General features: G+C 48.0%; 1 protein-coding gene across 1 annotated transcript in view; it reads left to right on the forward strand.

Moving 5' to 3' along the window:
* The window catches only part of LOC147701456 (chaperone Ric-8A), a 348,728-nt gene that overhangs the window by 178,494 nt on the left and 143,798 nt on the right, over window positions 1-26,436 (forward strand). Inside the window, exon 4 of the mRNA XM_086930133.1 lies at window positions 11,316-11,410. Within this exon, the coding sequence (XP_086786259.1) occupies window positions 11,316-11,410 (95 nt within the window). The remainder of the gene's footprint in view (window positions 1-11,315; window positions 11,411-26,436) is intronic.

Below are 26,436 nucleotides of genomic sequence, written 5' to 3' on the forward strand. Positions count from 1 at the left end.
AAAGTTTTTTTAAAGCACAACAGGACCTCATATAGGAGAAATGAGAGGGGTTCACAGAGTTTATTTGCAATATTAGTGAGCTGCTGCCGTGTTACTATACTGAAGCACACCTCCCTGTCCCTGAAAATGAGATGTAAACACATTTAGAATTTGGACCAGTGTGCCTGTGCGCTGTTAGTGAATCTGTCAAAGAGGACATGGAAGGGCTGAAATTAGATCATGAATTCCAAGCTGTTCCAAACAGCCCCCCCCCCATATGTTTGGCCCAGGGACTCCAAAATCCTTAAAAATGCCCCTTAATGGATCAATCATTCAACATTTTCCCATTGTTTCAACTGTGGAATTTCTTTTTCACGAATATATGTGTGGTGTATATTTGCATGGTATCCCATCAATTAGTAAGAAGTACCTTTTGTCTTTTTGCTAGAATCTCTTTCCCACATGAATCTGCATTCATCTGTTAAGAATGGTATAAGGACATTAGATACTTGTGTTGATGTTGACATCTATTGTAGGTTAGGCTTGACGGCACAGCAGCTTTGTGGCATTTTGTTACTTGTGCATTAAAATATACACAAAGTGGGCTTTGACTTCGCCCAGAGGAATATTTCTCTCACACCCCATGCTATTGGCTGTTTAATCTATTATTCCTGCTTTTGTGGAGTGCTTGCATTGCAATGCAGTAGGGACAAATTTGCATCGTAAAAGTACTTTGAATCATGTTAAATGTCAGTCTTTATTCTTTATTACATTCTTTATCTTGTAAATGCATTGTTTATTAAAAAAAAAAAGCAACCGTTGCAGTAGTGTAGTTTTTAGGGCGAGCCTATCGCAGCACGCTTGCGCTGCTATAGGAGAAGGCCTCTTGGAATCACTCCAGACATTCAGAAAGCTTTGAGAAAGCTTGTGCGTCTGGTTGTTAAATTCTATTAGCCTTTGCGTGTGGCTTTCAATAAATGAAAGCCCGCAATTGGCCAAAGGCGGGTGCATGTCCCACCTCTTCTTAAAATGTTCACTCCCATGACGTTTTGCTCTCTGGAGCGAGCAGGCTGGCAGCTGCATTCCTCCTTTGTCACATGCTTTTGGTATCTGATAAAGCAATTTATTGCCTTTCCAAACGCGTCCGCCCTTGCTTAACCTAGTATCCTGTTACTAATTGTTTTTAATGTGCCACCCTGATTTTCTTTGAAATGCTACTTTACCGCCCTCCTCCCGGGGAAGTTTTGACATCCACATTTTCGCTGGTGAAGATGTGTCCCTCGGCTGCAGAGTTGTTATAACAAGAGATAAGGCAGTGGAATGGTCCAATGCGCGCTCTGCTTAGTTTCACAACAGACCCTGCCTTCTGCCACTTCTGGGCCGTGAGACGAGGTGGCTGTAACCGAGGCTGCGTCTCCTGGAGTGCGTTTATGTTGCACATGGGCGGTTTCGGTTCACGCCTGGTAGCGCTGAAGTCATTGACTCTGCCCCAGCCGTACCTTTGACTGGCTTCTGTCACACACCTTTGTGAATCCGTTTGGCTGCTGTCATATGTTTTCTCAACTTTTTGTAATTGAAAACAGTCCCCAAAGGACCTTTTTCCTCAATCCTCTAACAAAGGAATGCCCCAGTTTATTAAATATTCATACACAGCAGAGCCGTGTGCTAGGTTTTACAACAGCAGTAATGAAAATTTGGTCCTGAGCACAAAAATGAACTGGAAGAATGCCCAAAATTTCCCTGTTGCAGATGTTTCAACAGAAGGTGCTTGCATGTTATTTGCTAACACTGGGCCATACGGGACTCCGTGTGGCCCCTGCAATAAACAGTAAGTAACACATACCGGTACTTTGTCAGCGAGCCAAATGTCCCGTCTGTTGTGCGTGCGTGGGCCCTGTGGTGCACAGCCTACCTCGATGAAACGCCATGGCCATGCAAGGATAATATTTGTGGATCACTGTGCTGTTAAAGATCTTGTTGAAGGGTGTGGGAGGTCTGTTCAGTGTTTCAGATCAGACCTGGCGCTGCAGCTGGTACTCCAGAATGCAAGCCAGTGTGTGCTAGGGTATGCATCTATTTATAACACGGTCCCTGGTCTGTCTCTCAGTTGTCGGTGTTCTTTCTGGAGCTACAACGCAGACACCAGCGCTGTGCGCCTTTTAGGGAATATGTTGAATTTCACTGTGAGCCACTGTGTAATTAAACTACCTTACAAAACACGGTATTTATGAATATGCAGCAATAACCTGACAGACACATCATACTCCTCAAATCCCCCTTTTCACTCTCATTTCGGAAACATATCAGCGCAAAAATGGATGAAGTGAAAGAACACATTGTCATTAGCTACATATTACAAATGAAGCAGAAGTCAAGTTACATGTTTTTTTTGGACAGTTTTTCATCTGAAATATTCTTTGCTGTGTTAAGTTTCATTAATGGCATGGCAGGGTTCATGCCTGCAAATTTTATTTTATTTGATCTTCATATATCATTAGTTCATCTCATTGGGTACAATGTATCACAGCGTTCTTTGAAGCCTACGCAGCAGTAGATTGCAGTTGTAAGCAAAGGAATCTTCAGTAATGTAGGGTTACTGATAATGTTAGGGGGAGTAAGGAAGGTACCCCCCTTTTAACTGATTGCTGTTCTCTAAGATTTCCAGTGTTATAAAATAATTTAGCAGCTAGTTGCAGTCATGCTGCATTTCCTAAACGCTTATATTGCTTGTGCTAATTTTCTATAAAAAAAACTTGTGATGTTAATTAAACATGAGGTGGTTAAACGTACGAAATACACAATGTTTTTATTCTGTTATTTTGTCCAAGCAAAAACCTCACTATCCGAATTAAAGAAGCGTGGGGCATTCTCTTGACTCCACAGCTGGCCTTTCTTTCCCCTGAATGCAACATGGTGTTTCTGATAGATACATCTGCCGTGTGGATTCCTCACCTTGTGAATATCCCCCTTGCGTCAGCAACGTTCGGAAATTTTCTTCGTAGCACGCCGTCGTGGGCGACGTCACAGGAGCACGGCATCGCGCGCGACTCCGTCTGACGTCACCGACCCCATAATAGGCCCACGCCGGCGTGATGACGTCAGTTCCCTTTTTTCCGCGTCTCCGACGCTAACGGTTTTCGGGATCTTCAGCGATACCTAGTATCTTTCTAACTAATATTTGTCACTGTTTCTCTCTTGCGACTTTGTTCCTCTCCGGAGATGTCGTCGAGGAAAACAGGCTTTAAGCCATGTAGGTCTTGTGCCCGCATGATGTCTATCACGGACCCGCATAAGGATTGTTTGTGGTGTCTTGGATCGGGCCACGACGTCAAGAACTGCGAGTCCTGTTTCAAGATGAATCCGAAGGCGCTTCGGGAGCGTGAAGCAAAGTTGCTCTTGGCGAAGGTGAAAAAGGACTCTGGGCGGCTTTCGAGATCTACGTCACGGAGGTCGAAGTCGAAGCAGAGGTCTCGGTCGAGGTCGAGATCGGCGTCGAGGTCCAGAGCAGGTTCGAGGTCTGGAGACGACTCGAGGTCCAAGGCGAAGTCGAAGTCCAGAGAAAGATCTAGGTCTAGATCTAAGTCGGCTTCCGGGCATGCTTCGAGCTCTTCGAGGAGAAAACATAAGAGGAGGAAGCACAGTTCGAGGCATCATTCGGGGAAGGATTCCTCTGACTCGAAGAGAAAGTCTCACAAGCACCGTAAGGACTTTGTCTCTCCTTCACCTGCTTTGTCAAGAGTGGGTTCTCCGGCGCCGGAGCCGGAGCCGGACCCGGAGCCGGTTTCCTCGGAGCATGAAGAAGAGGAGGTGACTCAAGAACCGGCTTCGGCGGAGACTCCTGTGAATCCAGAAGGTCAGGGTGAGGATGTGTCGGGTCGGCCTCCATTACAACATCCGGTAGGTCCGTACCCTTCCTTCCCTGGTCCTGGGCAGGATCCCTCGCATTTTCTCAATGCGATGTTTGGAGTGTATTCTAGGGCGATGTACCCCGCTGGAGCGCCTGGTGGCCCCATGGGTCCGTTATCGTACAACCTGGGTATTCCTCAGTCGTATGCCCCTGCTCCATTTATGCCTTTCATGCCGGCGCCTGTTTCACCTTGGCTCGGTACGGCTCCACCGAGGTCCACGACTCCGCATGCGGCTTCGCCGACTCCGGATCGGCCTCGCAGTCGAGATCGAGGTGCCACACCTGTTCTTGACTCTCGTCCTCCTGCTTCGGTTCCTCGAGCGACGTCGGAACCGGCTCCGTCGGAGTCGTTACCGGATCCGTCGACTTCGATTCGAATGGAGTGGTCGAGGCGAAGAGCTCAGCGTCTCCTCGAGCAAAAGGATGATGAGAGTTCAGATGTGGAGGAAGGCGAGCTTCCTGATCATGGTGATGACTTCGAAGAGCTTCGGGATGCTAGTGGTCTGGAACTCTCTCCCGAGTGGGGTCTGCCTTCGACTTCTTATGCACCATCAAGGGACGTGGCTCCTTATCACGTGGTTATTAGGAAGGCTGCTGAGCTTCTTAACTTAAAGCTGCCCACGGTGGAGTACAAGCCCAACATTCTCACGGAAGTCCTGCATTCTCCATCCTCAATTGTGGAGCCAACTTTGCCGTTTACTGATGCCTTGTCAGATCCAATTAGGGAAATTTGGAAGAGGCCGTTGTCTGCTCCTGCAGTTTCAAGGGTTATTGCAAGGCGTTATAGGGTGGCTCCTGATGACCCTGCATTTCTTTCTACGCATCCGTCTCCGGAAAGTCTTGTGGTTCAGGCGGCTTGTTCTAATAGGGCGGCAGGCTCCTTCCCTCAAGTGCCTGCTGACAAAGAGTCTAAAAAAGTGGATCAGGCTGCGAAGAAGACTTTCTCTTCTGGGAGCATGGCTCTAAAGTCGTCAAATGCCACTTGCCTTCTGGGTAGATATGTGCACGCGCTGATGGACTCAGTGAAGCAGCTGTCACCAAAACTTCCTGAGGTGGATAGAAAGAACTTTGATGAAGTCATCTCTGACACTCAGGCTGCGGCCCGCATGGTCATCCAAAGCGGAATGGACACTGTGGATTCAGTTGCCAGAATTATGGGCTCATCCATTGCAACTAGGAGAGCCGCATGGTTAAAGTCATCTGACTTCTCAGCGGATGTACAATCTACTTTGTTGGACTTACCCTTTGAAGGATCTGGCCTTTTTGGTAAGAAGGCAGATGTGGCCTTGGAAAGGTTTAAAGACAGCCGTGCCACTGCGAGATCGTTGGGTCTGCAGATGAGAGGGTCTGCAGCCAGAAAATTCAAGGGTTTTGGAAAATCTACTTTTCGTCCCTTCAAGCAGGGCCAACAACAGCAGCAGCAGCAGAACCCTCTATACAAGTCCTATAGAGGTAGACAGAGGGGTCGTGGTCGTGGACGTCAAGTCTCCTCTTCCTCCACTTCCTCCAATAATGCCCAACCCCCACCCGCATCAGCAAAGCAGCCCTAGATCCACCATTCTGGATCATGTAGGGCCAGTAGGGGGTCGGCTTACTCACTTTCTACGAGATTGGGAATCGGTTACATCAGATCTTTGGGTTCTCAATCTCGTAGAGAATGGGTATGCACTTCCTTTTCAGGAGTTCCCTCCCAATTACCCTCCTTGCCAACGTTATTGCTCGGAGGACCACCTGCTTCTCCTGCAGGAGGAAGTCCTGGCTCTGTTTCGAAAGGGAGCGATAGAGGTGGTTCCAGAGCAGGAGAGGGGTCAAGGGTGCTACTCCCGGTATTTCTTGATTCCCAAGAAGGATGGCAGGCTTCGGCCTATCCTGGATCTCAGGGTTTTGAACCTCTATCTCAAACAGGAGAAGTTCAAAATGCTCACCCTTGCTCAGGTTCTTCTGGCGCTGATGGAAGAAGACTGGATGGTGTCGATCGACTTGCAGGATGCGTATTTTCACATCCCAATCCTGAAGTCGCACAGGAAGTATCTCCGTTTTACGGTGGGGTCGCAGCACTATCAGTTTGCGGTCCTCCCGTTTGGACTTACTACTGCGCCTCGAGTTTTCACCAAGGTGATGGCAGTGGTGGCGGCGCATCTCAGGAGGTCAGGGATTCCTGTATTCCCTTATCTAGACGACTGGCTGATCAAAGCAGAGTCGCCGGAGATGGTGCTCCATCATCTGCAGGAGACAACTCAGTTGTTACACAGGTTGGGTTTTTCGATAAACGTACCCAAATCTCACCTGGTGCCCTCCCAGCGCAACCTGTTCATAGGTGCAGTACTGGACACTTCTGTATGTCGTGCATTCCCTCCACCTCAAAGGATTCGCGACATTCAGGAAATGATTCCTTTGTTTTACCCTGGAGCGGTCGTTCCAGTCCTGAAGGTCCTTCGTCTGCTCGGTCTGATGGCTTCTTGCATTCTGTTGGTCAGTCATGCACGCTGGCACATGAGGGCACTCCAGTGGTGCCTCCGCAGGCAGTGGTATCAGCACAACGGAGATCTCAGGGAGTCTGTGAGGATCTCCAGAGAAACTGCGGCGGACCTGTCCTGGTGGGGCGTGGAAGGCAATCTGTCACAAGGAAAGCCTTTTCAGCTACCTCCATCAGTGGCCACAGTGATATCGGATGCATCCACTCTCGGGTGGGGTGCTCATCTGGGAGACCTGGAGGTCAAGGGTCTTTGGTCTCCGGAAGAAAGGTTGTTTCACATCAACCTTCTGGAATTGAGGGCGATACGTTTGGCGCTCAAGGCCTTCCTCCCTTCCCTTCGCGGTCGTTCGGTTCAGGTTCTTACGGACAACACGACCGCGATGTGGTACATCAACAAGCAGGGAGGAGTAGGGTCGCAGTGTCTCTGCAGAGAGGCTCTGCGTCTCTGGTCCTGGGTTCAGGACCATCAGATTTGTCTGGTGGCAAATCATCTGGCCGGGGTTCTGAACGTGCGTGCGGACAGTCTCAGTCGGCAGTTTTCTGCCGACCACGAGTGGAGGCTTCACCCGGAGGTTGTTCGCAACATCTTTCGGATGTGGGGGACTCCTCGGGTGGATCTTTTCGCCACTCGCGAGAATGCCCACTGCCCTTCATTCTGCAGTCTCCAGTATCCGATGCAAGGAGCATTGGGGGACGCGTTTCAGTTGAGTTGGGGAGGTCGACTCCTTTACGCGTTTCCCCCCATACCTTTGATTCCTCGGGTTCTGAGGAAGATTCGTCAAGACCGGGCCCAAGTCATTTTGGTTGCCCCGGATTGGCCGAGAAGGGTGTGGTATTCGGACCTACTCCACCTATCCTCTCACCAGCCGCTCCGTCTCCCTCACAGGGCAGACCTCCTCTCTCAGTTGGAGGGGCAGGTTCTACACCCCCACCTCCAGACATTACACCTTCATGCCTGGAGATTGAACGGGGCAACTTGAGTTCTTTTTCTCTCCCGCACGAGGTGGTGGATGTCATTCTCTCTGCCAGGCGTGACACCACTAAGTCCATTTACTCCTATAGGTGGACAAAATGTGTTTCTTGGTGCAGGGAGAGGGATATTGACCCTTTGAAGGCTCTTTTGTCTAATATTTTACAGTTTGCCCTTTATCTGGCGCGGCAAGGTTTGGCTGTGTCCACGGTCAAGGGCTATCTTTCGGCCTTATCGGCGTTTCTATGTTTGCCGGATCAGCCTTCTCTCTTTAAGTCTCCGGTGGTTGTGAGATTCTTGAGGGGTCTTGTGAATATGTTTCCTCCTACCCCTTTTCTTATTCCTCAGTGGGATTTGAATCTTGTGCTGACCTTTTTGATGGGTTCTCCCTTCGAACCCTTGCACAAGTGTCCATTGAGGCTTCTCTCTTTTAAAACTATTTTCCTCGTTGCAATCACCTCGGCAAGGAGGGTAAGTGAGCTTCAAGCTCTAAGTTCCAAACCCCCGTTCCTGACCATTCATGCAGAAAGGATGGTTCTTAGGACCAGGGCTGCTTTTCTGCCTAAGGTGGTGACTCCTTTCCATCTTGGGCAGTCCATTACCCTTCCTACCTTCTATCCTCCTCCTCACCCGTCTAAGGAGGAAGAGAGACTGCATCGCCTGGACCCTAAGCGGGCGGTGTCCTTCTATCTGGACAGGACTAAGGACTTCCGGATGGATGACCAGCTGTTTGTTGGCTTTGCTGGCTGCAAGAAGGGCAGAGCGGTGCACAAGCGCACTCTTTCCAGATGGATAATCCTGTGCATCAAGATCTGCTACTCCCTTGCGGGTAAGGACCCTCCTGAGGGTATTAGAGCTCATTGAACTAGAGCAAAGTCTGCAACATCTGCTTTGTCTAGGGGTGTGCCTGTTGAGGATATTTGCAGGGCCGCGACTTGGGCCTCCCTCCACACTTTCGCGAAGCATTACTGCTTAGATACCGAGGTGAGGAGGGATGGCCACTTCGCGCGTTCTGTCCTCCAAGACTTCCTGGTGTAGCAGAGTGGACACCCTCCTCCGGGAGTGGGGACTGCTGTGGGAATCTATTCACAAGGTGAGGAATCCACACGGCAGATGTATCTATCAGAAGAACAAGTTACTTACCTTCGGTAACGCTTTTTCTGGTAGATACTATATCTGCCTGTGGATTCCTCACTGACCCACCCGCCTCCCCGTTTGTCTACTCTGCTATACCTGGTCTTTCTGTATATATGATTATAATACTGTTGTATTGATTTGGTTCTATTTGTACTGTGTACACTGTATATTTGCATATTTGCTATCGTTGGTCCGTCCGTGTGCCTCGAAGGCACGGAAAAAAGGGCGGAACTGACGTCATCACGCCGGCGTGGGCCTATTATGGGGTCGGTGACGTCAGACGGAGTCGCGCGTGATGCCGTGCTCCTGTGACGTCGCCCACGACGGCGTGCTACGAAGAAAATTTCCGAACGTTGCTGACGCAAGGGGGATATTCACAAGGTGAGGAATCCACAGGCAGATATAGTATCTACCAGAAAAAGCGTTACCGAAGGTAAGTAACTTGTTCAACACAACTCAAACATACGATTGGCTATCATAACCACTAGGCAGATGTTCTTTCTCCAGCGAAAGTAATCTGGTCTCAATCCTGTTCTCACTGTGCCAGTGTCTATTTCGCAAGATTAGATTTAATAAAAAAGTACTATTTTTCAAAGAAATAATAAGCATATTAAATATAACTTGTTTTGAATTGGCACTTACTGTCATTCAATAACAACAAACAACTTAAACGGAGGGTCCTAGGAAATATTTACCGACCACACAGTTACAGCCCCCATAACCAATGTAAAATGCAACCAAAAGTAACTGTGGGTCAACTATGTGTCAAAGGATGACTCTGCAGCCGTCTGGGCTGTATGGGGAGTGTACCGACGGGCAGAGCGGTGCACTATCTTCCTGAGATGTTGCCAGGCGAGGAGTGGCACGTTCCTCTTACTCTATAGGAGGACTACCAGGTTTGAACAGGTGAAATCTGTATCAAAACATCCTTTTTTATATCGCACCATCGAGCAGTAGCAAATGTTATAGGTCCTGAAGAAGCGGGAGATACTCTTTGATCTTTAAATTACCGCAGAAACATGTCGACCATCACTTTGAGCCAGTAATTATTAGGGTTAATCACTGGCAACTTTGCACTGAATTGTTTTTAGATTTGGAAATGAACGGCACCAGAATAAAGTTTTTTTGTGTTCATTATTCAATTTTAGCATAGAGCACATTCTTCCTGTTTTGGTTTTCACTACTCTGTTTTGCACTGCTCCTCAGTTACCACACAGCACTTCCCTTTAAGCCCACAACCTCACAACATTAGCCTTTCGCACAGAAGGTGGCAACAACCATGATTCTCCACTTCTGGGAAGTGTTTCAAATGATGACAGGGCGGCAAAGGGCGAGTAACTGATGGATATCTACCCATACAGAGCGATTTCTTGTTGGGTGCTTTCCTAATTTCTCTTAAGCACTAACTTGAGTCATCCAGACACATTTTGACACTTTGACACATAGTTGACCCACAGTTACTTTTGGTTGTATTATACTTACTGTCATTCCCCTTAGTGTCAACATGCAGCGAAAAATAGGTGTTTGATTTCCCCAACCTAATATTATACAGTTTATCAACCTCCGATGTTAACCGCTCACTTTGGCTGTGACTCTCACACTCATGCTGAGAAATATGGTGTATTAAGCCAGCAAGCTCTTACAAACTTCCTAATACCATTCTTAAAGTGATCATAAATTGGCATATGCGTGACACAGTCGTTAGGTATGCCTGGAAGGAAAATATCAACAGCTTTTTCTACAAACCGAGTCTGGGAAAAATTAATTTCACGCCCTGATGCGGATACAGGAGTTTACTCACATTTATTCAACGAGGGAAAAATCATGAAATGAAGCTAAAAATCTGTCTTCAACTAGCAGACTTTATGATGCAGAAACTGAAATGATTTGTCAGCTTCATTGTGAAGAGAGGCAGCAACAATGATGACATTACACACCTTACTGTAGGGCCTAGTCGCAAAGCTAGGCTTTCATATCTATCCTCTTACTGAATATCCATATAATTTGTTTTGTAACGGTCTTGCCAAATCACCTGGAGGTTATACTACCTCACCTAATACATTTAGATCAGGTAGGATTTAACCCTATTAGGTCCACATCAGATAACACCAAATGGAAAAAACAAACAAGCATTTGCAATGCAATAGGTCTCGCATTTATGCAAGTTTAAGCTATTGGCATTATAAATGACAATGTGTTTTATTTATGTTTCAAAAACCAAAACATAAATAAAAGGCATTGTCATTTACAATGCCAATAACATTATGCTAAGCCATTATTTATTGTTAATAATTTTTTAATATGGTTGTTCAGTTGTACATAATGCTTACTTGGTCCTATATAAGGTAACAAAAATGCTTCGGACACTTTTTTATTATAACTTTTCAGCATGCTACAGACTTCTACACAGCACATCTGAAAGACATAGGCAAAGTCAATATCTCTGGCTAACCACTTATAAGGTCCCAAAGACGAGACCTATTGGTTATGCCAGTGATTGTTTATTTTGTGTTTTACACAGCATGAGGCTCTTTAATGTTTTACTCTGGATTCAAAAATGCAAAACAGGCCTATAGGCTTCGCCAGTGCTAGTTACTTATAGTAGTAAAGAGCTCTTTTGATCAAGCATTGAGGTATTGACCTGAAACAAATTTCAATTGTCTAACCATTGCTGATTGCAGGGCGGGGGTGGTGCATTTGATACTTTTGTAGAGTACTTTATTGAACAGTTTTGTGTGATTTACCTGGTTTTAAGCATCTCTGTTGCTCCTGTAACTCTTCTGTTGGCACTTGGGTGTATGGTGGATTTTTAGAGCCTTTATTTACATTTTCTTTTTTTTTTCCAGGAAGAGGCTGCACTCTTTCGACACCTAGCTGCCATTTTGAGACACTGTCTGCTCATTAAGAGTGATGGAGAAGATCGGACTGAAGAGTTTCATGGGTAAATACTCTTTCCCCACCGCCCATCAACCTCCCCAGTATATGTTCATCTGCTCTAGTCCATCACTATAAAGGGTTGAGAACCATACTGGGGCAACCCACTGAATGGGGTTAAAACAGTCTGGAGATGGGAATTCTTCTTTGACCACCAAGGAAAGTTTCCAGTTCCTGTCCCAACAGGTTGTGGAGGGTCCTCATTCAGGCCTCTGCCCGAGCTTAACCTTTATGGAAAAAGGGTGGGTAATGTAAGTGATAGCTGTTTCTGAGGAGGCCCGCCCTTCTCGCCCCAGCCCAATACAAAGCCTTCGTTCTCCCATCACCCATCAACCTCTAATCTAGTTAGTGCTAGTGGGTAGGTTCTAACCCATGAATGTTTGAGGTGAGAAGAGACTGAAAGGATCATTTTGAAAGACACCACAGGAAAATGTCATTTTTATAAATCAAATATTAGCTCAAAACTTTGTGTGAGCCTTCAAATGATGGTCACTGTAAGATGTGCATACAAGGCAGGGGGCAGGCAGGTTGTTATATCTTGATGTTGGTGTAATGCATTCTTTCCCTAGTTTCGCGCTTTTCGCACTATGAGCGATTTGCTATCCTTTCGCCGCGCGGTGAAAACGTTTTTATTTCCTTAGTTGTTTACATATGTTGTCTCTATTGTTTAGTTGTGTTGTGCAGCTGCCTTGTCGGGCGCCAGGACGCTCCTTAGCTGGAGCATCTGTGCGCCAAATAAAAACGCATAACATAACATAACATAACGTTTCTCTATTACCTGATGCACTGGCTGTGCAGGGAACCTGACACTAAGAGATATCATCTTCCATAAATCTTTATCATATAATCTTCATGACCTGTCTACTAAGGAGATATATTTATTTGCGGTAGAGTTGTATTCTGAGTTATAGTTACTTGTAAAGAGCAAGGAAATCTGCATGTACCTTCATAAACGTGCTTTACCAATTGATCTAGTTAAATGAACATAGTGTATGGCAATATGCGGCTCTGTGCCAGCCAGCCCGTTTTCTTGGTGACTCTTTATGATATTCTCCACCACCTTGGTGATGAGAAAAGAGCCAGGAAGAGAAACCCTCGGTTCAAAGGTCATATGGTATACTTCCATATATTTCTCAACAATGAACCTTCATAGTCTTCCAGCAAAAGAAAATTGAGCTGTATAAAAATAAGTCTATCACGAATAAAAGCATGCTGTAAACTACATAGAGCTATTAATAGCAAAGCATAATCTAATTTATTATACCTCAGAAAATACTGTTACTTTCAACAAGTTTAACTCGGCAGATTAGTGCAGTTACCCCATGCCCAGTAAGAACCGCCCACCCAAGGAAATGTGAAGGGAAAGGGGCTCAAGTGTGCATTGGTGTATTTAGGGACTTGTTCTGCTTGGTTCAGAGCTTCTGCTTTTCTTTTTTAAATAGATGAAGAAATCAAACTATACAGCTCACGTGGCAATAACTTGTTTTTAGATAGCGCTTTATACAGCTCTTCTGTTGTTTGTATGAGACTTATGAGACTGGGTCAGGATGTATTGGAAACGTAGATCTGCTGATCATTGCTTAGTCAAGTCAAGTAGATATTTATATAGCGCACTACATACCCAGAGGGTCTCAAGGCGCTTGAGGAAGGGGGGAGAATTACTTATCGAAAATCCAGGGTTTAAGCTGTTTTCTGAAGGCTAGGTGGTTTTGAGTAAGGCGGAGGTGGATGGGAAGAGAGTTCCAGGTTTTGCCGCTAAGTAGGAGAAGGATCTACCCCCCATGGTGGTTTTGTGGATGCGCGGAACAGCGGCGAGGGCTTGGTTGGACGAACGCAGCTGGCGGGTGGGGGTGTAGAAGGATAGACGCGTGTTGAGGCATTCGGGTCCAAGTTCGTAGAGGGCTTTGTGTGCGTGGGTGAGGAGACGGAACGTTATTCTCTTATTGACGGGGAGCCAGTGGAGGTCTTTCAGGTGACCGGAAATGTGGTCTTTGCGAGGGATGTCTAGTATGAGTCTGGCTGAAGCGTTTTGGATGCGTTGGAGTTTTTTCTTAAGTTTTGCGGAGGTGCCGGCGTACAGGGTGTTTCCGTAGTCCATTCGGCTTGTGATCAGTGCGTGGGTGACCGTTTTTCTAGTTTCGGTGGGGATCCAGCGAAATGTTTTTTTGAGCATGCGTAGGATGTTGAAGCATGATGATGAAACGGCGTTGACTTGTCTGGTCATCGAGAGTGAGGAGTCCAGGATGACGCCCAGGTTCCGTGCGTGGTCTGTCGGTATGGGTGCTTTTCCTAGGGCCGCTGGCCACCAAGAGTCGTCCCAGGCAGAAGGGGAAGTACCTAGGATGAGAACTTCCGTTTTGTCCGAGTTCAGTTTAAGACGGCTGTGCTTCATCCATTCGGCTACTTCTTTCATCCCTTTGTGTAGGTTGGTTTTGGCGGTGTTTGGGTCTTTGGTGAGTGAGAGGATCAGTTGAGTGTCATCAGCGTAGGAGATGATGTTGAGGTTGTGTTGACGTGCGATGGTTGCGAGGGGGCTCATGTATACGTTGAAGAGAGTAGGGCTGAGAGAAGATCCTTGTGGCACGCCGCAGATGACTTCGGTGGCCTCAGACTTAAAAGGTGGGAGGCGGTCTCTCTGGGTTCTTCCGGCAAGGAACGAGATGATCCAATCCAGTGCTTTTCCTTGAATTCCGATGTTGTTGAGGCGTTGTATAAGGGTGTTATGACAGACTGTGTCGAAGGCTGCAGAGAGGTCAAGGCGGATGAGGGCGACTGTGTCTCCGTGGTCCAGCAGTGTTCGAATGTCGTCTGTTGCTGCGATGAGGGCGGTTTCGGTGCTGTGTTTGGCTCGGAAGCCGGACTGTGAAGAGTCGAGGGATTTGTTGGTTTCGAGGAAGGTGGTGAGCTGATTGTTGACGGCTTTCTCAATGACTTTGGCCGGGAATGGGAGGAGCGAGATGGGGCGGTAGTTTTTGAGTTCGGTGGGGTCTGCTGTGGGTTTTTTCAGAAGGGCGCTGAGTTCGGCGTGTTTCCAGCTTTCCGGGAAGGTGGCGGAGTTGAGGGAGCAGTTGATGACGTCTCGGAGGTGGGGTGCGATGATGGAGTCTGCTTTGTTGAAGATGTGGTGGGGACATGGGCCTGTTGGGGATCCTGAGTGGATGGAGTTCATCAGGCGAATGGTGTCATCAGTGGTGATTGGGTTCCAGTCATAAAGGATGTTCGAGGGGGGTTTAGGTTCGGAGGTGGATTGGGTGGGTTGGTCTCCGGGTTGGTTGTTGAAGCTGTTATGGATGTCGGTGATTTTGTCGTGGAAGAATGAAGCTAGGGAGTCGCAAAGGACTTGAGAGGGAGTGATGTCGTTGGTGTTGGCGGTGGGGTTGGTGAACTCTTTGACGATGTTAAATAGTTCCTTGCTGTTGTGGGCGTTGTTGTCTATTCGGTCTTTGAAAACTGATTTCTTGGTTGTCCGGAAAAGTTGGTGGTGTTTACGGGTGGCGTTTTTGAAGGCGTCTCTGGTGATAGTGTTTGGGTCTTTTTTCCAGGGTTTCTCAAGGGATCGACAGTTTCTTGGATTTCTTAAGGTCAACATTGAACCAGGGGGCGTTTTTGCTGCCTAGCTTGATTTGATGTTTTTTCAGGGGTGCTAGGTTGTCGGCACTGTGGGTTAGCCATTGTGTGAGGTTGATGGCTGCTTGGTTAGGGTTCGACGAATATGCAGGAGGGTTTTGCAGAAGCGATGTGGAGATCTGGTCGATGGTGATTTTGTTCCAGTTTCTTCGCAGGGTTGGTTGAGGGTGGTTGTGGATCGTGGTCTTTTTGTAGTAGAAGTGGACGCAGCTGTGGTCCGTCCAATGGAGAGCTGTGGTGTGATTGAAGGAGATGTGCTTGCTGGAGGTGAAGATAGGGTCGAGTGTGTGTCCTGCGTAGTGGGTGGGGGTGTTTACAAGTTGTTTGAGTCCGAGATTGGCGAGATTGTCCAGAAGGGTGGTGGTGTTAATGTCGTTGCTCTTTTCCAGGTGGAAATTGAGGTCTCCCAGTAGAATGTATTCCTCGGAGGGGAGGGCGTGTGGGGTGATGAAGTCAGTGATGTCTACACTGAATTGTGTACGGGGTCCTGGTGGCCTGTAGAGAAGTGTGCCTCTGAGTGTGGTCTTGGGGTCGGTGTGTATCTGGAAGTGAAGGTGTTCGGTGATAGCGAGGTTGACGTCTGAGCTGGTTGAGATGCGGATGGAGTTCTTATGGACGATGGCGATGCCTCCTCCTGTTTGGTTGGTGCGGTCTTTTCGGATGATCTTGTAGCCTTCCGGGATGGCTATGGTGATGTCTGGAGCTGATGAGGCATTCATCCAGGTTTCTGTTAGGAAGGCGACTTCCGGAGAAATGGTGTCGAGTAGATTCCAAAGGTCGATGGCGTGTTTGTGAACTGAGCGGGAGTTGAGAAGGATGCATTTTAGGTGGTTAGTGTCGGATCTCTGTGTGGTGTTTGTGGATTTGGTGTGGGTCTTAATGCAGTCGAATATGCAGGAGTGGCAAGTGAAGGGTCCATGGGTGTGTCCCGGTGCGGCTTGGTGGCAGTTTGGAGGACGGCCGGGGTTAACGGCAGTGAGGGTTGCGGCGTCGTATGTAATGCAGGAGGGCTGGGATTTGCAGGGGGGTCTGGCGCTGGGCGCGGTCCAGGCGCAGACGGGCGTAGACGGGCTTACCTTTGACGTACCTTTGGCGCGGCCGCAGCGCGTGGACGCTGCGCGTAGGGCCATCTGTCCTAAATGGAGAGTGGAGGGGGGCGGAGCGTGGGAGGGGCAGCTGGGAGGCGGGAGCGGGGCGGGGAGGAAGGGCTCTGGGGCACAACAAACAAACAAACAAACAAAATGGAGGCGGTGTAAAGCCGAGTGAGGCTGGAGCCACCGAGAGTATACTCAGAGCGCTTTTACACAAGCGGCGCTAGTGGGCAAAAATAGAGCGCAGTGCCGTCTTCGTTACACACAGTTTAAATGGCACAGACAATGCAAATGCTAAAATCACCAGAAGCGCTATGAGCGCAGTGCCGTCTTCGTAACACACAGTTTAAATGGCACAGACAATGCAAATGCTAAAATCACCAGAAGCGCTATGAGCGCAGTGACGTCTTCGAAACACACAGTTTTAAAAGGCACAGACAGTCAAAGTGAGTAACGATACCACCAGGAGCCAGGGAGCGTGGGAGCGACCGCTTCCGACGATCCGATAAGCCCAGCTCTCCAAGAGCCAGACTTACTCCAGCATAGGAAAAGCAGCTTACTACTAGGTGGCATCTTGGTGCAATGAGTTATTGGTATTTGAGTCTAGACATATCTTAAGCTTATGGAAAAACAGTTTACATTTTTAGCATAATGGCTGAAGATTCGGATCTTTGAAAAGGTGAGGAGATTGTCGTACAGGAAAAGGGTAGCGCGCATGGTGCTCCATATTCAGGAAGCACCACAGCGAGGCCAAGAAGCCCTTGTGTGGAATTAGTCCCAGCCTCTCAAATGATCTTGGCAACTATTTTGAGGAAAAAATAGTGAGAAACTTATAATACCTTTGCAAAAGAGCTCATCTCTTAAGAAACTGCTTGCCCTGTTCTTCTGGAGGAGTTTAATAGGATGACCCGGGTCCAAGTCAGTGCACAGATAAAAACCCAGCCAGATCTCCTAAGAACCCTGCTCCACCGTACATCATGGCAACTCTGGCACGAGTACTTCTCTCTGATCTCACCAAGTTATTCAGTCTTTCCATGAGCACAGATACACTCCCAATTAAATGGAAATCAGCCAGGGTCAAACCCAATCTTAGAAATCCCACAGCAAGTCCCAAAAAATTGGCAAGCTTTAGACCCATCTCACTTTTCCTTTCTTTGAGAAAGTTACGTCATCTTTGTGAATACCCAACTGACAGCTTTTCTTGAAAACCATTCTATGCTCGCCCCTCTGCCTCCCCCCCCCCCCGAACCCCCCCGTCCACCTTCCCTTTAGCACAGGACCGTCACTAGTAGAGACCTTAGACAACATAAGACTTTCTTTGGATGATGGCCACTCAGCAATGCTGGTACTATTAGATCTGCCTGCAGCTTTGGACACCATCTCCCACTCAGACCTAATTAAAAGACTGGGGGAGATTGGTGTCGGTGGGAAAGCTCTGGGTTGGCTGAAGAATTTTCTGAGTGAGTGCACCCACACAGTACAGTTAGTCCTTCTGCTCCCGAACTAAAACTTTGGACAGGAGAGTGCCACAGGGATCCTGATTGAGCCCCACTCTTTTTTAGGCCTCCCCCGAGCCAGCGCATGTGCTGTTCTAGCGAGACTTTTAGTAAGTGGGCTTTAAAAATCCACCCACACACTTTTTGTGTGGCCTAAAGCGTGCGGTTATGCGCGCGGTTACAGGCACAGGCACCATCTGGGTTTCCTCTCTCTTCCTCATTAAGCGCATCGCACGCAGGCACCCTTATAGAGCGCAATCACTTTCACGGCCACGTGGCCGCGTCACTTTCACGACCGCGCGGCCAATGCTTGTTTGTTGTTGTCAGTAAGACTCTTTTCTTTTCTTTATTGAGTTTCTTACTTGCAGGCACAACGTGCTTTGAAACATTCAGCACACCATGCCCACTTTCTGCTGTGTTTGCCCGCCCCATCATCATTCCGAGATAGCAGCTTTTTATTATTATTTTTATCGCTCGTGGCCGCCTGCCATTTACTTTCGTTTTCATTACTTTTGTTACGATCCCAGCACTGACGAGGTTGCCACCATTGCATCAAAAATAATAGGAAAAAAAAGTGCTTTTCTTTACTTTTGGTGCAATTGTGGCACCCGCGCCAGTGCTGTGATCGTAACAAAAGTAATGAAAACAAAAGGAAATGTCGGGTGGCTGTTTTCAGCATGTGAATTGAAGAACCGGATTAACCCACTTACTTGGTCTCGGCGGCGGAGGAACCGCCCAAGCCTTCCATACCCTTCATACGTAGTAAAAGGAGACACAGGAGCCTTTGTCTGCAGGAGGAACCCAGATTTATTCAAATTGCCCGGGCTATGGAACAGAGTTCCAAGCTCGTCAGAAACAAGCCAGAGGAGGCTGCTGCTTTACTCCGCAGCTTACAAGCCTTTTATACTTTTTCATCTCAGTCTTTTGGCTGTTAGTTCATTGTTCAATCAGGGCAGTGTTTGCAGTTGATAACCAGATCCAGACGACGTTTGTAGATGGTGACCTGGTCAAGGCTTAGTACACAAATCAGTGGTCACTCAGCTTTGATCAAGGCTCAGTCTTTCAGGTCATTGTTTAATCACCCTGATCAAGGCCCAGCAGTCAGACCATTGTCCAGATAACCTATTCACGGTGTCAAGGATGTTTACCAGGCTGGGAGCAGGAGATGGAAAACAAATCATTTACACAGGGTGTGAGTGTCTCATGGCTTTCTGTTGAATTACAAGAACAGGGGGGGTTGGGTGTGCGACAGTTCCTGGGCAGAAATGCAGGCTGCAAGATGGCTGTTGTTCTGTTAGTTTGATTTTCCTCAGGCATCAACAGAAACGACAAGGTGGGTCGTGTGGAAGTGTTTGACACGAGATGGCAATGAAAAAGCAATGGAGTCTCGGTACAAATGATGCTGATCAGAAAACACTTTTCCTCAGAATAAATAGGAAATAAGTAGCAGTCTTTTCTTTGACAGCTGTTTTCTTCAATGATTTTCCTGTCCAATAAAAAATAAAATTCACATTTGTTGCGAACCCAATTCAAATCTTACTGTCTTTAACAGGAGTGAGAGGGAGCTACAGTAGACAAGACAACGTGGCTCCTTTTGTGGGCTGTGGTTCTTCTCCATTTTTAAAGGAAGACACACCGGCAACATAGGAAGTCCTTTATTGTTATTCTTATTCCTTTATTCTTGCCCCCAGTGAAACAGCGTCATTGGTACATTACATGCAGTAAAATGAGACACAGCAGGGCCCTGCTTCGATGTGTATGCATTGTCGCAGTGGGCAAGGAAACCAGAAATTTGTCTTCTCCTGTTGTCTCTTCTTTTTAAAACTGAAAAAGTCCAGGATTTGCTGTGCAAGCATTTACACGTGTTTAGTGCAAGATAAATAAACCCGGTTAATAGTTTTAAGACTTTGAGTTAATCCTTAAAACAAAACATTATTTGCTGTTGTTACTGTCTTCACTAAAACTGACTCAGCTGAGTGGGTTAATGTGCTTGCTGCAGAAATCCGAGCAGCTTGTAAGCAGCTCAGCTTTTAATGTATGCTGCAGAATGTGTGCATTTTAATCACTGTGTGTTTATTTGAAACCAGGCACTGATCATTCCCTGCCTTTGGGGTGTGAGTTCTTCATAGAGGGCTTCCTTGATACAGGATTAATATTATCCTAAACCTAAATATGTAATTCACGGCTTATATATGAATAATGTACAAGCATTGGTTCAATACAGAGGTGTTTAAAATGAGGGGGGGACAAAGAACGGCTAATGTTGTTCCTCTGGGCCAGCTGTCATTTCCACGTACAACAGTGAGTGGCTAACCTCCACGTGTTATGTTTACGGAATCATTGATTCTAATTGCTACTTTTCCTAATGACTGTTATGTAACCGTAAAGGTGGTGTCTAGTCCTGTGCATCAGCGTCACAGCAGTCATTTCGTGTAACTCAAGTTGCAGTGATAAGTCGTAGCGGTAGCAAAACATGCCTGATTTGCTTGCGGACTTTAAGCATGTTTTTTAGTGTTTAACTATGTGGATTGTGGTCCGCTCCACAGAAGAACATGACCTTGGGACTTAGTAGCTGAATTTGTTTTCTCGTAAGCAGTACTGGAAACGAAATAAGCATTTGCAATGCAATAGGTCTCACATTTACGCGAGTTTGAGCTATTGGCATTGTAAATGACAATGTCTTTTTTTATGTTTTGGTTTTTAAAACAAATAAAAGGCGTTGTCATTTGCAATGCTAATAGCTTAAACACTCTTGTAAAAGCGAGACCTATTGCATTGCAAATGCTTGTAATATGTAAGTAGCCCCACTGGCATATATGATAAAATCCTTTGGTTTTGAGGTAATCTCTTATGGAGATACCACCCATCTTGTCATCATAATGGGACCTAACCCGGACTCTACTAAAGAAAGATTCCATGTCTATATGAATAAAATTGCGGCGTCTTCAGCTGCGTACAAGCAAAACTGAGATTGTGCTTTTTGGGAAGGCCCATTCTGTGTGGTCTGAACATTGGTGTCCTCAAGATGTGGGTCCAGTTCCCACCCCGAAAGCGGTAGTTAGAAACCTGGGAGTCATTTGAGAACCTCTCCATGAGGGAACACATGAATTCCATTTCGGACTCTTGCTTTGGAATCATACGCCTCCTCAGGAAAGCATTTCAGTGGCTAATGTTTCATTCAAGAAAAACACTAGTCCAGGTCTTTATAATCAGCCGCCTGGATTATGGCAATGCCCTAATGGCCGCCATGAATGAAGGACCACCCTCCATACCCCAGGTGGTGCCAAATAGGGCAGCATGGCTAATCTGTCATCTCCTGCCTCGATCGCCCTCTGAACACTTCATTGGCTGCCTATAAAAAAGAGCTCTGTGTTTAAACTCTTTTTTTGGTCCATAAATCCTTGCATGGAAGATGACCTCCCTATCTGCAGGGCAAACTTCAGTGGTATGTCCCCACCTGGAATCTTAGATCTAGCAGGACACTCCTGTTACATCCCTGATGCATTGCCACTACCAGGTATGAGGGGCGTTCATTCTCCTACTTAGTCCCCCAGGATTGGAATCCGCTTCTGCTACACCTTCTCACTTGCACTGATTACAAACAGTTTACAATTTCTCTCAAAATCTGGCTTTTTTAATAGTTTTTTTCAATACTTTTAGACCTATATTTTATTTTTTTTGCTAAATTTGTACTTTATTGCACCTTCGATGTAAGCACACAGCACTCATCGCCTACAACCGAGAGGCCGGCGGCAACAATAAATATCATCTAGGACAGTGGTCAGTAGTAACATACACAGCCATAGTGCCAGCATCCCGGAGGCCTGGCGGCGCAGACAGAAAAAGCGTTCTGCAGGAGTAGCTTTGACGTGTAGCAAGAGTGAAGTAGATAATTCCAGCATCGACACCCATGACCACAGAGTGATGTGCAAATACAATGCAGCTAGCGTGACTGTGCAGACGAAGTCTCGGAATCATGTACACAGATTACGTAAAAAAAGGGGAAAAGTGCAATAAACCAACATCCTAACAAACCCCCCACCCCCCAAACAAGCCAGACCACCCGTTCCTATGTCCACACACCCACCTGCTATGATTGCTGATTCTAAAAATTAACAATGCACCTATAGCCAAGGACCCATGGGCCCAAAAGTGCAAGGGAGAATTCTAAAGGAGCCACCGAGACCACCCGCCCTATGCAACCACCCCGGGGGGACACACCCCAAACATCTCGACCAACAGCAACAAGGGACTAGGCTACTACCTCAGGAAAAAGGACAGTCAAACGTGTAGCATGTCAACCTCTGCCGCCTCCACCCCACCCTCCTGCAGCTCATCCAACTCCTCCCCCTCAGGGTCCGACTCACCGCCCCCTTTGGCACACTGATATTCCCTATATAACCCCCAGAAATTCTTAGGGCGACTCTTCGGGGGAAGCAGTTCACTATACACCTCAGACTGCGTACAGCAATACAGTAAATCCGTCTCCCAGCGCCTTTTGGTGGGAACCGGACCCCTCATCCGGCACAACGCAACCAAGCGCTTGGCCGTCAGCAGAGCAATATCAGCCAAGCGCCGCACCGCCACCGGCAATGGTTTGGAAAAGCCCAGCAGCGCCAGAGCCGGGCACGGCAGTACCTCCGTTCCCAACATCATACTAAGTTCCGCGAATACCCCCTGCCAGAATGCATGAATACTAGGGCAAGTCCAGGACATGTGTAAGAAATCAGCCGAGGGAAAGTGGCACCGCTCGCACTCCGCCGACTCCCGCAATCCGTACCTGTGCAACCTTTCCGGTGTGTAGTAGACCCGCTGTAAATACTTAAAATGTATCAAACGATGTCTACTATTAAGTGAGATCTTTCTAGTGTTCGTACAACAGTAGTGCCACATCTCATCCGAGATCGTGAGCTGGAGATCAGACTGCCAAGCTAATCTGGCCTTGGAGAGTGGGTACTGCCGGTGCCGGTCCCCCAATTTCTTAAGATTCATTACCAACTTGCTGGACGATGGGTTCTTAATAACATATGTGAGCTCCAGCACCTCCTGCGGCTCTGACAATTCCGGGCCTAGCAAGGCCTGCAGCGCCCTACGGACCCGATGATATTGAAAGCTGTGCAACAGCGTCTTCCCAGAGTGGGATTGTAGGACCTGTTGCAATGTCTTCACCGTGCCGTTCAAGAAGAAACCCCCCATCTTTTCTATGCCCAAGTCCCGTAACGCCTTAAGGACCCCCTTCTCTGTCAGCGGGGCCAACCACACCGCCCATTCCACCCGCATGAGGGGGGAGTACAGCAGCTCGCTATTCCGGGAGCGGACTAGCTCATGCCAAGCATGGTTTGTGGCTGCAATAGAGTCTAAATTACCAACCCTGCGATCAACAGGGCAGCATATTGTGGCCGGGAGCGGGGTGGGATCCGCGAAGAGGCGCTCCAGCTTCACATGCGGGATACCAGGGTCCCCATGGATCCAAGTGTGTAGATGAGCCCCCTGCGCTATTCTGTAGTACCGTTCCAAATCTGGAGCCCCCAGGCCCCCTCGGTCATAGGGGAGCATTAAAGTTTGCCATTGAACTCTCGGTTGTTTGCCCCCCACGCAAGCCTGATGAGCGTCTGCGTGAGCTACCGGAAAAAAGCTTTTGAGAGCACTACGGGGATATTAGCAAAGAGAAAGAGGAAACTGGGGAGGACCACCATCTTCATTATTGCTATTCTGCCCAACAGAGACAGCGGGAGCCTGCACCACACCTCCACATCATCCACCAGTCTAGAGTACGCAACACCATAGTTCTCGCGCACCAGAATCTCAGGATCAGTGTGAACACGAATCCCCAAGTAACGGATAGAGTCCATGGTCCATTGCAGCGGGTATTCCGAGTCAAACGGGAGGGTCACCGGGGTCAGAGGAAGCGCCACAGACTTGTTCCAGTTGACCCGCAATCCAGACAGGGCTCCAAACCTCACCACTTCCCGCAAGACAGACGACAAGTTCTCCTCTGGTTCACGAACATATAACAGGGTGTCGTCTGCGTACGTCGAAATGCCAATCTGATAGGTAGGGAAGTTGATCCCTTCAAACCCATGGTATTCCCTAATAGCGCACGCCAGAGGTTCCGCCACTAAAGCGTACAGAAGCGGGGAGAGGGGGCAACCTTGTCGGGTGCCCCTGCTGATCTCAATCGGGGCAGTGACCGAGTTCCCTATCTTTAGTGGTGCAGCCGGCTTATAGTACAGGGCCCCTAGCATCTGTAAAAAAGGTTCGCCGAGCCCATACTTACGCAGAACCCTGAGCATAAACGGCCACTCCACTGAATCAAAGGCCTTTTCCATGTCCAGGAAGATAGCAACAGCCTTATTCTCCTGCCGGACATGCTGAATGGTGCCTAGCACCGTACGAATGTTGTAGGTCAAGTTCCGAGTGGGGACAAACCCAGCCTGCTCCGGGGCAACCAAGTCTGGGACAAGTAGAGCCAAACGCGCTGCCAAAACTTTTGCGTATAATTTGGCGTCTACGTTAATCAGGGATAGCGGCCTATACGAGCCACACTCGTTGGGGGGTTTTCCCGGCTTCGGGATGGTAATGAGAAGAGCCTCCCTCATAGATTTCGGCATACTACCCTGTTGACAAATGTCGTCAAAGAGCAGCATCAGGTAGGGTTCAAGTTTGTCTTGGAAAGCCTTATAGAAGGCCACCGTAAGTCCATCAGCCCCCGGAGCGCTGCCTGATCTCATCCCCTCCAGGGCCTCCGTAATCTCTTCTTTCTGGAATGGTGCCATAAGAAATTCTCTCTGCCAATTGGCCAAAAAGGGCATCTGGATATAGCTCAGATAGTCATCTATTTCCTCCTCTAGGTGGCCTGACCGTGATTTATACAGTTTGGTATAATAAGCATGGAATTCCGCCAGTACATCCCCTTCCTCCGTGACTACCTCACCACTAGATGTTAATAACTCCTCAATCACCAATGGCGGTCTGCTATTACGCATCAGTTTAGCCAACAGGGAGCCAGGGCGGTCCCGTTCCCCGTATGTGCGTGCCGTGGCGTACTTCCCCATATGCTGTATCTCCCTATCCGCCTCCTCATGGAATTCCGCTAGCAGGGATTTAAGCCTCTCATGTGTGTCAGTACCCTCTGCACCCCCCGCCTGTCGCTCCAGATCGGACAGTTGTGTTTCCAAGTATTTCAATCGCTGCCTGATAGCTTTAAGCACCCCTGAGTGTTTGGCCATCGTCATCCCACGTATGTAAACCTTGAACGCATCCCAAAGTACCTGGACACTATCCACAGACCCCACATTAGTTGAGAAGTAAGTGTCTATATCCTCAGCTAATTCCCCTCTAAAGGCCTCGTCCAGGAGTGAATAGGGGGGGAACCTCCAGGTGAACGGGGGAATCTTTCTAGCCGGTGCCTCCAGTAGCAAAAGCAGTGGTGAATGGTCAGATAGTGTGCGGGGCAGTACTGCACATCCCTTCACTGAATTAAGGAGGGAGTGGGAGGCAAACCAATAATCAATCCTCGTGTGTATATTATGATAGGCTGAGTAATGAGTGAAACCACCCTTCCCCGGGTGCCTATGACGCCATACATCAAACAAATCAAGCTTCACCAATTCCGCCTGCATGAGTAATGCCGAGGCCGCCGGGCTTTTGGAAGCACCAGCCGACCTGTCCAGCTCTGGGTCCAACACGAAATTGAAATCTCCCCCCACAGCAACCTGGAGCCCTCATACTGTCTACACAGATCCGCCAGCGTAGTGTAAAAGATAGGTGTGTCGTAATTGGGGCCATACACATTCACAACTAACAAATCGTGTCCTTTCCCCACACAACGGGCAACGGCATACCGACCCTCCGGGTCCACAACAACCTTCTGTAGTTTCAATTGCGATTTGGGATTAGCCCACGTAAGCACACCCCTCGCATGCGTAGTGAACCCTGCAGCAACACAAGCATTCCCAAGACCCCTGGTCAACAGCATAGGACTAGTTAGAGGCAGGTGGGTTTCCTGGAGCAGGGCGAGATCAACCCGGTGTCGCTGTAAGTATGCCAGTACCTTTCGGAGTTTACGGAAATCATTCAGCCCCCTCACATTCCAAGCAAAACTGAGATTGTGCTTTTTGGGAAGGCCCATTCTGTGTGGTCTGAACATTGGTGTCCTCAAGATGTGGGTCCAGTTCCCACCCCGAAAGCGGTAGTTAGAAACCTGGGAGTCATTTGAGAACCTCTCCATGAGGGAACACATGAATTCCATTTCGGACTCTTGCTTTGGAATCATACGCCTCCTCAGGAAAGCATTTCAGTGGCTAATGTTTCATTCAAGAAAAACACTAGTCCAGGTCTTTATAATCAGCCGCCTGGATTATGGCTATGCCCTAATGGCCGCCATGAATGAAGGACCACCCTCCATACCCCAGGTGGTGCCAAATAGGGCAGCATGGCTAATCTGTCATCTCCTGCCTCGATCGCCCTCTGAACACTTCATTGGCTGCCTATAAAAAAGAGCTCTGTGTTTAAACTCTTTTTTTGGTCCATAAATCCTTGCATGGAAGATGACCTCCCTATCTGCAGGGCAAACTTCAGTGGTATGTCCCCACCTGGAATCTTAGATCTAGCAGGACACTCCTGATAGAGTTGGGGCCACTCTCCGGCCCTAAAATCTCAACGTCCACCATTGCAGGACAGGGAGCGAATCAGCGTCGCACAGGTGGCACAGCAGACACAATCCAGTAGTAGGCCGAACAAAACCCTCCCCCCAACAGTCCCCAATTGACATATGTAACATGGTCAACAAAAGAAGAAAAGAACAACCACCCACCCAC

This window comes from Lissotriton vulgaris, chromosome 7 (genome assembly GCF_964263255.1).
Source record: "Lissotriton vulgaris chromosome 7, aLisVul1.2, whole genome shotgun sequence".
In the NCBI taxonomy this organism is placed as follows: Eukaryota; Metazoa; Chordata; class Amphibia; order Caudata; family Salamandridae; genus Lissotriton; species Lissotriton vulgaris.